General features: G+C 36.5%; 3 protein-coding genes across 4 annotated transcripts; 2 read left to right on the top strand and 1 right to left on the bottom strand.

Moving 5' to 3' along the window:
- Positions 1 to 777: 777 nt before the first annotated feature.
- On the top strand, positions 778 to 9955 carry LOC121257900 (importin-4). 2 transcript variants are annotated; one of them, XM_041159165.1, is made up of 21 exons: positions 779 to 1238; positions 2216 to 2348; positions 3269 to 3405; positions 3501 to 3546; positions 4043 to 4255; positions 4423 to 4926; positions 5006 to 5140; positions 5268 to 5483; positions 5561 to 5650; positions 5735 to 5979; positions 6096 to 6184; positions 6820 to 6860; positions 7249 to 7279; positions 7363 to 7485; positions 7595 to 7812; positions 7911 to 8006; positions 8108 to 8220; positions 8460 to 8595; positions 8705 to 8809; positions 8926 to 9198; positions 9638 to 9955. In XM_041159165.1, exons 1-20 carry the CDS (start codon positions 964 to 966, stop codon positions 9124 to 9126), a joined length of 3147 nt encoding a protein of 1048 aa, XP_041015099.1. In that variant the 5' UTR covers positions 779 to 963; the 3' UTR covers positions 9127 to 9198; positions 9638 to 9955. The 2 variants fall into 2 exon arrangements, with proteins under 2 accessions (XP_041015100.1, XP_041015099.1); XM_041159166.1 differs by lacking the exons at positions 8926 to 9198; positions 9638 to 9955 and adding an exon at positions 8881 to 8896 and having other exon boundaries at positions 778 to 1238; positions 8705 to 8836.
- A 1205-nt stretch (positions 9956 to 11160) lies between these two features.
- LOC121257902 (chaperone protein DnaJ-like) lies at positions 11161 to 13149 on the bottom strand. Its single transcript, XM_041159168.1, has 3 exons — positions 12763 to 13149; positions 11867 to 12411; positions 11161 to 11718 (listed from the first exon to the last, which is right to left on the bottom strand). The coding sequence occupies exons 1-3, from the start codon at positions 12940 to 12942 to the stop codon at positions 11274 to 11276; spliced, it is 1170 nt and encodes a 389-aa protein (XP_041015102.1). The 5' UTR covers positions 12943 to 13149; the 3' UTR covers positions 11161 to 11273.
- A 1354-nt stretch (positions 13150 to 14503) lies between these two features.
- On the top strand, positions 14504 to 16891 carry LOC121257901 (probable receptor-like protein kinase At1g11050). The gene has a single exon (XM_041159167.1). The coding sequence runs from the start codon at positions 14781 to 14783 to the stop codon at positions 16728 to 16730; it is 1950 nt and encodes a 649-aa protein (XP_041015101.1). The 5' UTR covers positions 14504 to 14780; the 3' UTR covers positions 16731 to 16891.
- The last annotated feature ends 1377 nt before the right edge of the window (positions 16892 to 18268 follow it).

Raw genomic sequence — 18268 nt, 5'->3', positions numbered from 1 at the left:
GGGATGCATGCAAAATTCGAATGGGAAGAAAAGCAAAACCAACGATGCAAAACACATATTTTGCTTAAAAAAAAAGAAGTAAATCCACATAAGGTGTGCAATGGTTGATGAGGAACAATGACTGATCTGGAACTAAATTCATTATAAAAATTGATTGACTATCGAGGAGTTCACTAATAGACTTGCATGAACTTTGGCCGAAGAACGTCTATTTGAATATTTACAACCTAGGGGTTAGGAGAAAAGAAAAATGAAAAATAATATTTACAGTCGTAAAATTTATAGCATATTTTTTTTAATAAAAAAAGTGATAAATATGAGTTCCATATGAGAAATTAGTTTTTTAATGGCGATCTCAACTTTTTTTTCAAATGGAATATGCAAGAATTGTACACTCCAAAATTGTATATAAGATTATCGAAGAAAAATAAAGAAAGAAATTATAAACTTTATAGACTAATTGATAATTTTATAAGAAAATGAGAGTTTTTTTAATAGAAAAAGAAATGAGAATAGATAAGAAAAATTCTACTCATCGATCTTATATTACACATAATACATGATTTTTTATTGTTTTATTTATTTTTCTTGGTAAATAATGAGAAGAAGAATTAATTTAACAGAAATAATAATAAAAAAATGATATATCGGGTGTGAAATGATGAGTAAAATAAGCCGGGGGCAAAACAACACGCGTGGACCCAAGTCACCCAACAATCGTGCAGTGTGTAGGACGACATTTTACTAAAATCCCAACAAAACCTGTTCTGTGCGCTGTAAAACCCCAAAACACACTCCCACTTCTGCTTCCTTAAATACAAAGCAAAGCAAAACTCAAAAACCCTCAAAAGCCTCGACTCGCGGCACCAGCCTCCATCGTAAGAAAAAGAAGCCAGCCAGGGCCTTTAAGAGAATTCAGAGAGAGAGAGAGAGAGAGAGAGAGTCGGACAGAGAAACAGAGCAATGGCGCAGTCGTTGGAGCTCTTGCTGATACAATTCTTGATGCCGGACAACGACGCGAGGCGGCAGGCGGAGGAGCAGATAAAGCGCTTGGCCAAGGACCCGCAGGTGGTGCCCGCGTTGGTGCAGCATCTCCGCACTGCCAAGACTCCCAACGTCCGCCAGCTAGCCGCCGTGCTGCTCCGCAAGAAGATCACCGGCCACTGGGCCAAGCTCTCCCCGCAGCTCAAGCAGCTTGTCAAACAGTCCCTCATTGAGAGTATTACCATGGAACACAGGTCCAAATTAACTATACAGATAAATAATAAGCACTTTTTTTTCCACCTGTTAAAAGTTATGACTCAGTTATTTTTATATATGTGTTGCTTTTAATTCACGGATTATCAATTTTGTGCTGAATTTGGTTTTGGGTATTATTGATTTCAATTATGATTTTTGGTATATTATGAAGCTTAATCGGTTTTGTTGCTTTATCGAACTGCGGCTGAATAAGATGCATTCATCTGATGTTGATGATTCTAAAGAATTGAATTTTGAATTTTTGCGATAATTGTTTTAAGAAATTTGTTTGATAAGAAAAGTCAGGGATGTGAGAAACATTAAACTTGGAATTCTTTTTCCCTTTTTAACTGCGCAATATACTAGTTTGGTTTGGTCGAGGTTGTGTTTGTTGTGATTGAGGTGTTGATCTCATGGTTGTTGATGGCTCCTACTCAGTAGGAGCTTATTTCTTTTGCCTCTGTATTGATGCACTAAAATTGAGCATTTGAAATTGCCAATATTTCTCGGTAATCCGTAAACCTGCTTTCATGTATACTGGTTCAGTTGCTGCTATATGAGATTTTATCATGAGGACTCTTGCATATAATATGTTCAATTTTTATCATTTAGCCTTCTTGCATGCCTGATATTTTGCTAAATGAATTTTTGAGGCTTTGAAACTTCATGTTTGGGTGCCGTTAAGAGTTAGGAGATGTAAGTTAAAGTAATGTATCCTAGAGTGGAACTTTTTCTAGCTTCTGGAGCAAAGCTACTACTCTATAGTTCAGGCCCGCTATCCTTTTTCAATGAACATTCTCACATGATGCCTATTCTCTAAAACCAGTCCCGCCTATTCTTTTACTTAGTGGTTTGTTAAATTTGAGTTTCTCTTTCTCTACCAGCTAGTCAACTGCCCCTGATGTCACATTAATTGTATTTGTAATCGCTTTGCTTTGGGATTTTGATAATGATCTTATTGATTGTACTACTGCAGCCCACCAGTGAGGCGAGCAAGTGCAAATGTGGTGAGTGTCATTGCAAAGCATGCCATTCCAGCAGGAGAGTGGCCTGATTTGCTGCCCTTTTTGTTCCAATGTAGCCAGAGTGCACAAGAAGACCATAGAGAAGTAAGCTCACAACTCTTCGAAGCCATCTGGTTGCCCTATATGTGTTATTATAATGTCTTGTGCTGCCCCTCATTGATCTCTTGTTGCCATATTAGATCTCTTTCAACACGCATCCACATTAACAGTTTCTTGATTCTGTAAGTGTGATGGATTATGTTAATCTTGATGGGTTTTTCTTGCATACACAAAATTCATGGTATATATTCCACCCTATGTTTACTGACGTTATAAGCTCACAGCTTTGGTAGGCAGTTTCAAGTATAACTATGACCCTAGAGAAGATTGTTCTGTCCAATTGGTACCATGTAGCTACTTATATAAGAGCATGAATATGTATCAGTGATAATTGTATCACTTGTAATTTGCTTACTTCTTTAGGAACATAATTTTCACGGAATCCGAGATGTTCCGCATTTTGCCTTAGGCCTTGTTTGCATTCAAAACCCACCTCAACTCATCTCATCTGATCATTACAACTTTTCCAAATTTCCACACAAAATATAATAAACAATTCAACTTTTTCAAATCCCAAAACAACTTTTCCAAATTCCCGCACAAAATATAATAAATAATTCAATTTTTATTCTACTATTCACAAACCATCTCAACCCATCTCAACTCATCTCTGAATCTAAACCACTCCTTAGTATAATTACACTAAAACCTATCTATATCACATTTAAGGGGATGAACTATGGTCAAATCTATTTTTCTTTGTTCTTATATTACGATGAATATGGTTGCTCATCAATCTCTGATGATTCTTATTATCTATTATGTATCTTCATTAGCTCAGACAAATACTATTATCCTTATCTTTTCAGCGTATGAGTTTTTCATATGGATGCTTGCTCATGTTGGTGCTTATTTACAATGTCAAATAGGCTAACTCATACAATTTTTCTTCTTTGTGGTACAAGGTGGCCCTGATTCTTTTCAGCTCCTTAACTGAAACCATTGGGAGTAGTTTTCGACCACATTTCACAGATTTGCAAGCTCTTCTTTTGAAGTGCCTACAGGATGAGACTAGTAATCGTGTTAGAGTTGCTGCTCTCAAGTAATTTAAAATTCCTTTTTTTACAATTTTTTGTTCCTTTTGTAGTGAACGAGCAATATCATATGGTTGCTTACTTTTTTTCCATGTACTACCAGAGCAGTGGGGTCTTTTCTAGAGTTCACTAATGATGGGGATGAAGTGGTGAGTTTGTAATATGTTATCCGATTGTAGTTTTGTGGTGGTCATCATTTCTAATCTGTTTTTATTAATATAGAAAAGTAAAAATTATACTTTGGAAGGAATCTCACTGTCCTGAAATATTTGAACATGTATTTGTGTTTATCTTGTATTTGTAAATGATGTTGAGAAACAACTATAGTTATTTTGACGACTTCGTGTGTGCATCTTTTTTATGCAGTTCATGAGATTTCTAAGATTAAATTTTCCTATTGTGATTATGCTCAACTATTCAGTGTACTTCTTGATGGGACTAATCAAAAACAAAAAGCATTGTCCTAGAAGTGACTCATGATATTTATTGATGCTAAGAGATTAATTGCATTTTAGAAATGTGATTCCTTGTACTAAATATTAAACATTAATTCCCTCGGGCTCTAACATTATATTTTAGCTCTTTCTGGCCTTGACTCATATTGATTCCATTTTTTTGTTGCATGATTATATCATACTGATGCAGGTCAAGTTTCGTGAATTCATTCCCAGCATTTTGCGTGTTTCCAGGCAGTGTCTTGCCTCTGGTGAGGAAGATGTAGCTGTAATTGCTTTTGAAATCTTTGATGAGTTGATTGAATCTCCCGCACCTCTTCTTGGGGAATCTGTTAAATCCATTGTGCAGTTCTCCCTTGAAGTGTGCTCTAGTCAAAATCTGGAATCCAACACACGTCATCAGGTAGGAAGGAGCTGCAAATATATTTTCCTGTCTTCCATACTCTAATCAGCCTAGGCGGTTGGTATAAAGCTTTGTTGGATTTTGATTTGATCCATTTAATTGTGTTTACTCCCTTCTGGGTGTTCTAGATAATTTGCTTACTTCTTATGCTTTGTTCAATTTATCAGGCTATTCAGATAATTTCATGGCTAGCAAAGTACAAGTCCAATTCCCTTAAAAAGTATAAGTTGGTTATCCCTATCCTGCAAGTTATGTGCCCTTTGCTTGCAGAATCAACTGATGGAGATGAAGATGATGATCTTGCACCAGATAGAGCCGCTGCTGAAGTCATTGACACTATGGCTTTAAACCTCCCCAAGCACGTGTATCCCCCTGTGTTTGAATTTGCATCCCTGAGTAGTCAGAATGCAAACCCAAAGTATCGGGAAGCTTCTGTTACTGCTTTAGGTGTCATTTCAGAGGGTTGTTTGGAGTTGATGAAAAATAAGTTGGAACCTGTTCTTCATATTGTCTTGGGGGCTTTGAGGGATCCTGAACAAATGGTTAGAGGGGCTGCATCATTTGCATTGGGTCAATTTGCTGAGCATTTGCAACCTGAAATTGTATCACATTATGAAAGTGTTCTTCCCAGCATCTTAAATGCTCTTGATGATGCATCTGATGAAGTAAAGGTAAATATGGACAGAAAGTTGAGTTCTGCCATTTATTGTTATAATTATTTTCTGAGCTCAACTCAGACTTATTCTACAGGAGAAGTCATACTATGCTTTGGCTGCATTTTGTGAGGACATGGGGGAGGAAATCCTTCCTTTTCTAGATCCATTGATGGGGAGACTATTGGCAGCCCTCCACAGCAGCCCTCGGAATTTGCAGGAGACGTGCATGGTACAAAGATGTATCTTGTGTGCTTTAAAGACTTGCATCATTGGTTTAAATTTGGTGATCATTATCTGCAAAATTCATTTTCCTCTGTTTGGCCATAACTTTAAGATTTCTGTTAATTTCCTTGCAGTCTGCAATTGGTTCAGTTGCAGCTGCTGCAGAGCAAGCCTTCCTTCCATATGCTGAAAGGGTTCTAGAGATGATGAAAAATTTTATGGTACTTGCTAATGATGAGGATCTTCGTTCACGAGCAAGGGCTACTGAACTAGTTGGAATCGTTGCAATGTCTGTGGGGAGAATGAGGATGGAATCAATATTACCTCCTTTCATAGAGGCCGCAATTACAGTACTTGCTTTGGCACTTATCTTTTACCGGATTATTATTGGTCCTTTTTAGTAATTTATTAATAATTCCATTCTCAGGGTTTTGGACTGGAGTTCAGTGAGCTTCGGGAGTATACACACGGATTCTTCAGCAATATAGCAGAAATTTTGGGCGAAGGATTTGCACAGGTGTGCATGTATTTCTATATTGTGACTTTTGCGGATTTTTTTTATTGCCTATATTTATGAGTAGATATTTATCTTGGTAAACAGTATCTTCCTCATGTTGTACCTCTGGCATTTGCTTCATGCAATCTGGATGATGGCTCTGCGGTGGACATTGTTGAGTCTGATGATGAAATTTTTAATGGATTTGGAGGAGTTTCATCTGATGATGAAGCTCGTGATGAACCAAGGGTAAGAAATATTAGTATAAGAACTGGAGTTTTGGATGAAAAGGCTGCTGCAACTCAAGCTCTTGGATTATTTGCTCAACACACAAAGAGTTCTTATGCACCGTATCCTTTAACTCTATTTCTTCTAGTTTTTCCTTTTTAGTTTTTCATCTCACCTTTGCAAGAGTAAAGAAGTAATTGAAGGAGAGAATATTTTTTGGTTTCTTAATATTTTTAAGCTATTTGGAGGAGTCATTGAAAATTTTGGTAAGACACTCAGGTTATTTTCATGAAGATGTTCGGCTTCAGGCAACAATAGCTCTAAAACGTTAGTATCTATCTGCTAGCTGCTATCTGCTTGTGTCAAAGTTGTTTTGCACCATGCATCTAACTTATTTTGTCTCCTTTTTTACTTGGTGCATCTAAACCTTAAAATAAACTCTCTGAACTTGGTGAATGGTCTCGCAATTGATGAAAAAAATGTCTGTCTTGTCATTGTCAAGACAATCTTATCTCCAACTCATTTGTTTTCACAGCTTCCAGCATTAGCTCTTTTGTTCTTTTCCATTCTTTCTTTAGCATCCCCCTCCTTCCAAAAATAGGAAAAAAAGAATAGATATTTATATCAGAAACCAAGAAAAAATATATAGGCTTGGTCAAGCTCAATGAACCTGTACAAGACAAGTGAAAGTTTATTTCAGATATGCTAACAGGTTTATATGGAGTGGTGATTGTATACATGTATAATCTTGTAAGTTGACATGTGCAGTTATTTTCCGGGTTATTGTTGTCTTTAACTTGTCTCAATATTACATTCAACTATTTGGAATTTAATTTTTATGATTAATAGTGGAAGCACTGTTAAAATTGGCAAGCAAGATAATATTCACTTTATACTGTGTTTGAAATTCACGAATGAATCTATAGAATTTTCATAGTTAATTTATTTTAATTTAATTGCAGATATCTTACTAGCAGCGCTGACAATCTTCCAGAGTCAAAATGTTAGTCTGCATCAGAACCCTCTCTCTCTCTCTCTCTCTCTCTCTCAAGTACTATTTTCTTGAAAACCCTTGTTTACTTTAGGTCCAATCAAAAGCTTTAGAATAGTATTAGCATAAGCAGTTCCTTTTGTGGTTCTCAAACTTGGCAATTTGAGATGGCTATTATTTGCACTTTGGATTTCGTGGATCTTTTTATCTGCCAATATTGGTTCCATTTTTATCTTAGTCAATAAAGAACTACCTCACTCGTCAATGTTTCTAGAAGTTACGCCTTTAGCTTTAGTTTGAAAGCTAGCTTAGTCTCAGTACTCTTATGTTGTGAAAGCACCATAGATGGCTGGATATACTAAAAAGTACTAACATTTTCACAATCCTTCTCGTTTTGTAGGAAGGAGCAGCGAAGACAAAAGTAATTTTAGGTCAGAACTTTTGAGTTGGGAATAGCAAATATCTTAGTTCTGAAATAGCCTGGTCTAGCTCTTATGATTCTTTTTAATTACAGACACTGTGATGAATATCTATATCAAGACTCTGGCTGAAGATGATGACAAAGAAGTTGTTGCTCAAGCTTGTCTGAGTGTAGCTGACATCATCAAGGAATATGGTTACATGGCTGTTGAGCCATGTAAGTAAAAGTTTAGTTGCCTCCATTTTGCCTATTGTTCAAGGAGATCTTCCGGATTTAAGCCAAACATCTTATTTTGAACTTGCTTGTTTATGTGATCTGATTTCAGACATGCCTCGGCTTGTTGATGCTACTTTATTATTGCTCCGAGAGGAATCAGCTTGTCAGCAAACAGAACCTGACAGTGATATTGATGATGATGATACCCAGCATGATGAAGAGCTTATGGATGCAATTTCTGATCTTCTTCCTGCATTTGCCAAGTCCATGGGTTCTCATTTCGCACCCATATTTGCGAAGCTATATGATCCTTTAATGAAATTCGCGGTGGGTTAGCAATGATCTTGTGATGTATGTAGTTGCAATTCTATGCTATCATTTATTTTGTTGTTGTATGTCACTGTTGTAGTTGTTGACTAATGCAGAGAGCTTCACGCCCTCCGCAAGATCGAACCATGGTGGTCGCTTGCCTCGCAGAAGTAGCTCAGGATATGGGTTCTCCAATTGCAGGCTATGTTGATGTAATGCTATTGCTCTTAAATATATCATCTTATTTTTGGATAACTAATGATGTCTTCAAGAATATGAGACTTATTTGTGGAACTCACTCCATACGAATCAGAGAGTAATGCCCTTGGTACTGAAAGAGTTAACTTCATCCGAGGCCACTAATAGAAGGAATGCTGCTTTTTGTGTTGGAGAGCTGTGCAAAAATGGGGGCGAGTCCGCTTTGAAGTATCCTTCTCTATAGTAATCTGCTTCATATTCTCCCCTTTTCCTCCCCCTTTTTCTTTATCCTCTCGCCCTCTTTGATAGTTGTAAATTTTGGTTTTCCTTCCTGTTTGATTTGATGTTGTTGGGTTTTAATCGGGAGTGGGCAACATATATGCTAAGTATTCTATTGTGGGCTTGAACTCGCCTTCTCTGGAACTTGCATTTGCCTTGCTGTAGCCTCTTCCTTTCATCAATGCCAGATACTATGGTGACACATTGCGTGGACTTTACCCCCTATTTGGGGAATCTGAGCCAGACAATGCCGTCAGGGATAATGCAGCTGGTGCAGTGGCAAGGATGATAATGGTGCACCCTGAGTCTGTCCCACTAAATCAGGTTATCTTCTGGTGTCTTCTTATGCTTTTTTTAAAAAGAATTAGCATTATTACTCGTTATAGCTAATTCTTCTTTTTGGCCCTGTCTATCCTATGGTTACTCTTGGCAGGTCCTTCCTGTTTTCTTGAAAGTTCTTCCTTTGAAAGAAGATTATGAGGAGTCCATCACAGTCTATAGTTGTGTATCTACTCTTGTTTTATCGTCAAATCCACAGGTATTTGTTTCATTTCCTAGCTGCAATGTAAAATTGGCCGATTAGTTGTCTAAATTCTTGCTTTTTCCAAGAAGTGATGTCTTTGCTGTTTTATTTTCCCCTTTTAATGCGAGCAGATCCTCTCTCTAGTTCCGGAGTTGGTTAATCTTTTTGCTCAAGTAGTGGTTTCCCCTGAAGAAACTTCTGAAGCTAAGGCCGAAGTAGGCAGAGCTTTCTCTCACTTGATTTCACTGTATGGTCAGCAAATGCAACCCCTTTTGAGCAACCTCTCTCCCGCACATGCTAATGCACTAGCTGCATTTGCCCCAAGAAGCTGAAATGTAGTTATCGAGTTACCATTCTTTCCCATAAGTTGTGGGCCTGAAAGAAGATCATCATCCCTATACCAGGTATGCATCTGACTTTGGGGGAAAATAATAATGAGTAGCATTAAATAAGGAAAATAGATGTCCACAAAATTCCTGTTAGGTTGGCATTTTTCTACTACACCAATGCTTACCTCTGGATTCTGTATGTGATTGTAAAGTTTAAGTGCTGGCATCGTACACTTGATCTGTCTCAATACTGGAAAAATGATTAGATCTTTGCTTCGGTGAATAGGAGGTTTGAAAACAAGACCCATCACTGAGTTTCTGTCGGCAACCGCCACATCAGAGTCCATGAAATTATGCCTTGCTCTACCTTTTCCGTTTAGCAATATTAAGATTTATCCTGTTGATTTTTTTTTTATTGGCACCGGATGCCTGGGAGTAGCGTCCCGACTAATATTCTGTCGAATTTCATCACTGCATTAAAAAATAACTAACATATTCTTGCTCAATCCTGCAGGTTGTTGGTCCCACTGGTTCCAGTGACCACCTCCATTTTTCCTGTGTGGAGACACTGCTTTTTCGTTCAAATTCACACATTGCAAAAATATATTTATTTTTTCAATACCGATGTTTTATTTGGTTTTGGCTCCCGTACGTGGTATGCTCTCTAATTTATTTGTTTGTTGAGCTTGAAGCAATGAACGTTGTGCGTTGAGATCAGTTTCTACACGTTACAAGATGGTCCCATTTTACTAGAAGATTGTGTATATTTTCCCGTTTGCTGTTGCATTTTTTTTTTACATTAATTTACAAATGGAGATGGTTTACATTGTCATTAACGATTTTGTTATTATTAGTTCGATGAATCTTGAATTATTTATAGTTGTTTTTTTTTTTTTTTTTTAATTCCAATTCTCAAACCAAATATAAACTACAAGAACCACGTAGTAGAGATAATGGTTTCTTTTTTATTTATATTTATATTTCTCAATTTTGGTATGTCTTCAATGAATTGGACCTCAACACGTTCTAGTGAAGTGAGCTTATATAGTCGTACTGCTTGTAGGTGCTTGTAAATTATTGAGAGGCTTTCCGATGATGTTTCCGATGAAACATAGATAATTTGTGCTGGCCTTATGTATAATCGATGAGAAGTTAACAAGTCACGAAAATAACTTTACAAATTAACGTGCTTTGATATGTTATATTATAAAGTTATTTTTAATTTTAAAATATCACATCAAATTGTGTTAATTTGTGCGTTTATTTTTATAGTATTTCTTTGTAGATAAATTCTCATAATCGATCAATGGCTTTTAAGTTTAACTTGATTCTTAACTTTCTTAATTCTTTGTAAACAGGCTCAGATCTTTTTACTCCTTGTTGTAGAACTCTTTGATTAATCACCATATTTGATTTTTCCCTTGTGACTAAATAAATGTTTTTCTAAAAATGCTAGGCATCTCGCAAAACTAGTAACTTGAGTATCGTATATTTTATTATTTTGCGGCTTAAGTCTTGTTTGGGGAATGAGATATTATCGGGCATTCTAAAAACTTCTCATTAATTATTTTTCAAATATTACTCAAATATAAAATATTTTTTAATTTTAGATTTTTAACTTTTTCATCTAATCATTACCTAATTATTATCTAAACACAAAATATAATACAATTTTTTCAAACTTTCAAACAAAACATAAAAAATAATATAATTTTTTCAAATTTCAAAACAAAAATAATGTTAAAAAATTATATTCAAAATAATTTTTAACTTAATAATATTTTTATTCAACTTTTTCTCTTTCATTTTTTAAAATCCAATAAAACATATTAGGAAAAATCTAATTGTAAGTGATTCTGTGCACTAATATGCGCACCCATTTAATATAATTGGTCAGAAAGTAGATTTTATTGAAAATAATGTTAATTTGAATTTGAAATATGAAGATAACAATATTAGTACGCAAATTGGTACGTAAACTTGCTTGTATATAGCAAAACTCAACATATTACCTCAAACTATTTCACTACTATTCACAAATCACATCACTAGTAGTCACAAAATTATGAGATATTCTCAGTTTTCAAACGAGTCCTAAGTTTTCACTAGTAAAGAAGATGAAAATTTATTCAAAATCACAGATTTGATAATCAAACACACTCTTGTAGTATTCTATAAGCTTCGGCTCGTTGTTCATCACCCAAATCTATGGGAAACTCGACCAAAAACTTGATTCGAAGATCGCCTCTCCTTCCTTGATCTTGAAGATGTGGCATGCCCTGGCCTGGAATAATCTTTTCGTAGCCTGGATATATGATATCATCAAATGATAATGCCATCTTCTCCCCTCCTAACAAAGGAATCGGAATTGAGCAACCTGTAAGGGCGTTCACTAGAGGGATCTCAACCCCTATTTCTAAATCATCACCTTCCCTCGTAAATAGTGGGTGTCTTCCTTCATCTATCATGAAGATTATATCAGCAGGGAGATAGCCCGGTTTTTCATTACCCTTTCCCTCAAATGTAACCTTGGTCCCTTTTCTCCATCCTGGTTTCACTTGTATCTTCAATATCTCCTCTTCTTGGATGATTATCCTGCCATGTTTCAGAATGATGGTTTACATGATATCATGTTTGGATCAATGACAAAGATTCAGACATATATAAATGGCCCATACGATGATGATAATTGTGACCTGTCACACGACCAAGATAGCTAGGAAAAGATGAACAAATTACGTACCCATTGTTGGTGATGGCATCTCTTGTGATCTTGATCATCTTGAGACATCCTTGACACAGCTCCTCGAGCGTGCAATGGAGCTTTTTCTCGACTGGTGGAGGTTTTCTCCTTGCTGTTGATTGTGAGAATATGATAGGGGTATTTGAGCTCCTTCGGCTCGTGTTTCTTGACAAAGGAGGGGGCTTTTCCGTTTCCAAGGAGCTCATGTTTTCCAATAGAGAGGCTTCCGTTTCCGAGTTGCTCCTTTTGCTCGAATTTCTTGAGAAAGTAGGGAATTCAGTTTGTGAGGAGCCTCTTCTAGTACTACTCGTGCTTCTTGATTGTGGGGTGGTGCATCTCCGGCTTGAATTGTTGGTCGACGATCGTGGGCTCGGCGTCGGCGTTTTGCTTCTTCTTCTACTTCCACTCCTCGAGAATAAAGAGTTAGTCCGGTGCGTGAAGAACATGTGATCATCGATGTTTCGATGATGACTGGAACCTGCTGGTGTTGTTGGATCGCTATTTGTAGTACTCGTTTCCTCATCCTTGATATTTCCATTGATGACCTAAAAAGATGTTAAAAAATACCATTATCCAACTGTTTTTTTCTCGAGGAATCTCGAAGATTATGAAAACACAAAGCGTCTTTTATCTGTTTAAATCTCAAATTGGTATGACATATCCAACTACATGAGTTGTGTAAATCATATCATTTTCATCTATCAGACGTAATTCTCAAAAATTATTTGTACCAATGACTCAAACATTTAAATCTAAAGGAACGTACCATCAAGATCAAAACTCTTGCCACTTAGCCATTTGCTAGAGATTTTGTTATTACATTTGGTTGAATAAACAAAAATTGATGTCTTATTGGATTGGTTTTGCATGAAAATGTGACAAAAGTTTGTGTTTACCTTGTAGTACTCTTCACGACTAGTGGCTTTGGATTTGGCTTTGAGTTCGATTTTCTTCGTCGGACTCTTATCGATATTCCATTTCAAGAATAGGGATTTGTATGCCTTGCATATATCTTTTGAGATTCCAAAAATGCTGTAGATATCATGAGTGGTCACTGAACGTGGAGGATCTGCCATGAAGAGGGAGAGAGAGAGAGAGAGAGAGATGGAGAGGATGGATCAACATAAAAAGGTTGATAATGCAAAGAGAATTTGCAGGAAGGCTAAACATGAGCAAGCGTGTTGTTAGGGGCGTTTATAAGGCGCAAAATCTGTTTGTTGTGAGAGGAAGAGGCCGTACATGTCATGATTTTGTTTCTTGATAAGGATTTTCTTACACTAATGTAGCTGCTATATTTAGAAGAAGTTAAATCCACCCATCTGTTCTGCCTACCACCCTTAAATTAATTAGTGGAGTTTGTTATGGGCCTTACCACATATATTGTTTATGAAGCAAATTTTGTTTGGCTCTAACATATAATTAAATTAGATGGATATAGAGTCAATGTTCGAATTTATGATCTTTGTTTCGATCCCATATGAAATCATCATTTATTTCAAAGAATAATGTTATATATAATCTTAGTGTGCAAAACACGTGCACTCTCTTTAAAAAAAAAATTGAGATTTACCATTAAAAGAAATAATTTTTTCATATAAATCTTATATTTATCTCATTTTTTTAAAGAGTGTGTAGGAAGTTTATACACGTTAAGATTGTAAATATCATTTCTATATTTCAAAAGATTAACATGATGAAAAGAAGTAAATTTAATTATTCATATATTAAAAAGTAAAAGATTTGAAAAATTAATTTTTATATTTTATTAATAATTTGATATCACACGAAGAGTAGAGAAGTATGATCTATTATAACATGGGTCATATGTTTGGTTCTGTGATGGGATTATGAACAACCTAGGAATCTCTTACAAAAATTAGCTTTTTCAGCTTTTTGAGGTTTGGTGGCGCCAACGGTGGGTCAGTTGCATGCAGTGGAGTGTTTTGTCCAAGAGTGGAGGACAGAGTCGAGACTCTTGACCAGTTCTTACAGAAAATAAAAAAAATAAAAAATAAAAAAGCTACCGTGTGCGACTTTGTCAATACCTACTCCATCTTGCATCTCTCCTCCTGTAGCTTGTATATAGTGGATCTATATGATTTTTTGAGTCATTGTTTTATATAAAAATATAAACCTTTTTCACTAAAAAAATCTTAAAAATGGATAATCATCAAAATGTATGCTTGGTGATGGACTTACCTAATCCTAAAAATATAATATTCATATGCTTTTTGATTTTTATTCTTTTATTATTCTTTAAGTGCTATATTAGAAGATGATGGAGAAATAATTATTAAAATATTTATAATAATAATAATAATCGACATGCAATGACAAGTGTGACTATTGCCTCAATTATTTATTCATACAAGAAAAATAAGTTTTAAAATTCCAAGTTTAAAGATGGTTGTAAAAAAAAAAATAAAAAAAAAATGATAAAGTAATAAATAAGAAAAATATTATTTAGATTGATAAAATTGATCGATTATGATTTTTATTTTTATTTTTTTATTTAATAATTAAGGAAGTAATTATTAATAAATTGATATTTATTTTTTATTTTTTTAAAATGTTTTAAAATATATAAAAAATAGTTAAAAAAAACACATTTACAGATCTTTGTTGATTAGAAATATCGGTCCAGTACCATTATCTAATAAATAATCTGTGCAAATCCGGCCAATTGTTGCGGCACGATGATCGTGATACACTACCCGTTGACTCGTGTAATAGACGCGCCGAATCCTTTCAACATCATACTATGTATGACACCAGCCGGCACCCAGAAACAGAGCTAAAGGAAGGTTTGACAAAAGGAGTGAATCAAATCCTATGCATTCTCTCAAAACTATTGGAGTTGATGGCTCCAAACTTGTTCTAGTCATTCACCAAGCATTCAGGGAGCGGAGCAGCCATGAATCAGGTTGCTTTGCTGCTTTTCTCACTATGTTTTCTCCCTTTAAGTTTAACCACGGCAGCCCCCTCCCCTCCTCCCAATAACGTCTCCACGACCGCCTGCCCGATGGACCTCAACTACGTCCTGAGAATCCCGTGGAATACTTCACTCTGCCAAAAGTTTCAACCTTCAAACGGCTCCGACAATGAATCCCCCAAAACATCTTGTTGTCAAGCTCTCCTCCTTGGCATAGCTCTCGCCCGACGCCTCAAAGAAACATCTCTCTTCCAACTCCCTAGCCTCCCCGTCTCCACTTCTTGTCTCCAAGACTTCCAGTCCAAGCTCATCTCCCTCTCCCTCCCCACCAGCCTCGTTTCCTCATGCTTTACCCCTTTACAGTTTGTCATTTCACCCAACATCTGTGCCGAAATAGAGTCCACTCAAGATTGGGTTGCCAAGGTTGGCCTCGACACTCCTCTGAACTCAGATTGCCGGCAAGACCTCTCTGATACAACCTCCTGCGATAGCTGCGCGTTAGCTGGGTTCCAGGTTCAGCGTGAGTTGATTGCTATCGACGGTAATACCTCTCATGCTAAACCTTGCTGGTACTTTACTATTCTTTATGCTGCTGGTATTGTTAACGAGTTTGGACCTGAGAGTGTGGGTGCCGTGACTTGTATTTTCGCTTTATCGCTTGATTCACAAGTGGATTCGGGGAGTGATAGGCATTATGGTCTTGTTTTTGGGTTAACTGGAGCTGGGGTTGCGGTTTTGGTCATGACTTGTTTGTTGGGATTGTATTTTTGGTTTGATAGGAGGTGGAGGAAGAAGAAAGTTGAGGGGTCGAATTTGGGTTATGGTGACGATTTAGAGGAACTGGGCTCTAACCAACGAGTGAGGCCGAATACAGGGTCGATTTGGTTCAAAATTCAGGACCTTGAGAAGGCAACTGATCATTTTTCACAGAAGAATTTTATCGGTCGTGGTGGTTTTGGAATGGTTTATAAAGGTGTTTTACCAGATGGAACTGTGGTCGCGGTGAAGAAGATTGTGGAATCTGATCTTCATGGATATGCTGAGTTTTGCAATGAGGTTGAGATTATTAGCAATTTGAAGCACCGGAATCTTGTTCCACTTAGAGGGTGTTGTATGATTGATGGGGATGAGGATTATGATGAGAGGGGAAATCAGAGGTACCTTGTATATGATTACATGCCAAATGGTAATCTTGACGACCATCTGTTTCCATCTGCTGATGGTGGAATGGGGAAATCATTGACCTGGCCTCAAAGAAAAGACATAATCTTGGATGTTGCGAAGGGGCTAGCTTATTTGCACCATGGAGTCAAACCAGCAATATATCATAGAGATATCAAGGCGACAAACATACTATTGGATGTGGATATGAGAGCAAGAGTGGCGGATTTTGGGCTTGTAAAGCAGAGCAGAGAAGGTCAGTCTCATCTCACAACCAGAGTGGCTGGAACCCATGGGTACTTGGCCCCGGAATATGCTCTTTATGGTCAGCTGACAGAGAAGAGTGATGTTTATAGTTTTGGAGTGGTGGTTTTGGAGGTAATGTGCGGGAGAAAAGCTCTTGATCTGTCATCTGGATCACCACGAGCATTTCTAGTAACAGATTGGGCTTGGTCATTGGTAAAAGATGGAAAAGTAGAAGAGGCTTTAGATGCTTCTTTATTGAATGATAGGGATTCTGTGAACTCGAATCCAAAGAGCATAATGGAGAGATTTGTGCTGGTTGGAATTTTGTGCGCTCATGTAATGGTTGCTTTGAGGCCAACTATTTTGGATGCCTTGAAAATGCTGGAAGGAGATATCGAGGTTCCTCCAATTCCTGATCGACCAATGCCTCTTGCACACCCTTCGTTTTATGACGACCGTAATAACTTCAGCAGATCACCGGCACAAAGTGGGCCACAATTACATAGTGGGGACATGCTCAGGTAATCAAGAAAGTTATTTTTGAATACTTCTGCATCTTTGGAAAAAATGTAGGAAGGTGGAATCCTGGACGTTGAAGGCCGTTCTTTGCACGTATTCATTGTGCTGCTGAGCATCTAAATGCATGTAAAGGTCATAGACTGAGTAGTATTACTTGCGCTAAGCCTTATTACTTGTAAAAAGAAAAAGTAATCCACTGGAACTTGGAGGCCATAGCTATGACCTCTTGGTGGAGGTAAGGAGATTTAAGTATAGAGAGTTGGCTATGTTCATGAAGTTGTATAGTTGTTAGGCCATAATGATAGCATGTGTCCACCTTATTTGTTTTTACAACTGCTCTTATCTCATCTCATCTAATCGTTACATCTTTCTCAAATTTTCTTATAAAATAAAATAAACAATTCATCTTTTTCAAATCTCAAAACAAAAATAATATTAAAATATATTTAAATAGTATTTTATCAACTTTTAACTTTAATCTCAACTCATCTCATCTGTAAAAACAAACGAGGCCAATAGAGTTGATACCCGCATGGTGTGGGGCGGGGGCTGATACCCTTCCCCGCACCATGCGGTTGTGGGGTTTTTTCCCCCGCCCCCCGCCTAGCCCAACACGTTGGGTTTAAAAAAAAATTTAGTCTAAAAATATTTTTTTAAATCCAAATTATAATATAATTTAAATTATAAATTAAAATTTATAAATACAAAAAGAACTTAAACTCATTAGAGTTAGATTTTGGATTGTCTTGGCCTCCTAGGAACTTACCACTAAGTCTCACATTGCTTAAGGATGACTATTGTATTGCCTTGGCCTACTATATAAAGGTTGGCGTAGGAGACCAAGATAATCCAATAACTTGAATACAATTTCAAGTCTTTAATAAATTGTATATATCTATATATAATATATATATATATATATATAAAATTATATATGTGGAGTGGAGTGGGGCGGCGTTGGGGTCATCCCGCCCCCGCTCCCGTTAGGCCTTCTCCATGCAGGGCAGACTGGGGTGGGGTAGCTGGGTACGGGGCCTCGCTGCCCACCCCTAGAGGCTAGAGCATAATCGAAGAAACTGAAAAAGATTGTGAGCAAATGTTGTGAAGTGAACAATCTGATTTTGGAAAAATAGAGAAAAAATTTTAATAAAATATTATAAAATTAAAATATTGTTATAATATAATTTTTTTAATATAATTTTTATTTTGAAATTTGAAAAAGTTGAATTATTTTTTGTGTTTTGTTTATAAATTTAAGAAAGATGTAATAATTAGATAATGATTCCATGAAAAAGTCAAAAATTTGAAATTAAAAAGTGTTTGTATTTGTGATATTTGAATATTGAGATAAGATGGGACGAGAAACTTTTGCTATCTAAACCAGGTTGAACTTGGAGGGAAAATAAATGAGAATTTGGAATACCAAATAGCATCCAAAATTAAGGATTCCTTATTTTCTCATCCATTCTTTCTCCTTGTGGATGAAGGTAAGAACTCGTTAGGATATCTTTCTGAAGGAACTCATGATAACTTGCAATCTTTAT

Source organism: Juglans microcarpa x Juglans regia, chromosome 3S (genome assembly GCF_004785595.1).
Source record: "Juglans microcarpa x Juglans regia isolate MS1-56 chromosome 3S, Jm3101_v1.0, whole genome shotgun sequence".
NCBI classification, from domain to species: domain Eukaryota; kingdom Viridiplantae; phylum Streptophyta; class Magnoliopsida; order Fagales; family Juglandaceae; genus Juglans; species Juglans microcarpa x Juglans regia.
Note: the sequence above shows the minus strand (reverse complement) of the source record. Positions and strands in the feature narration are given on the sequence as shown.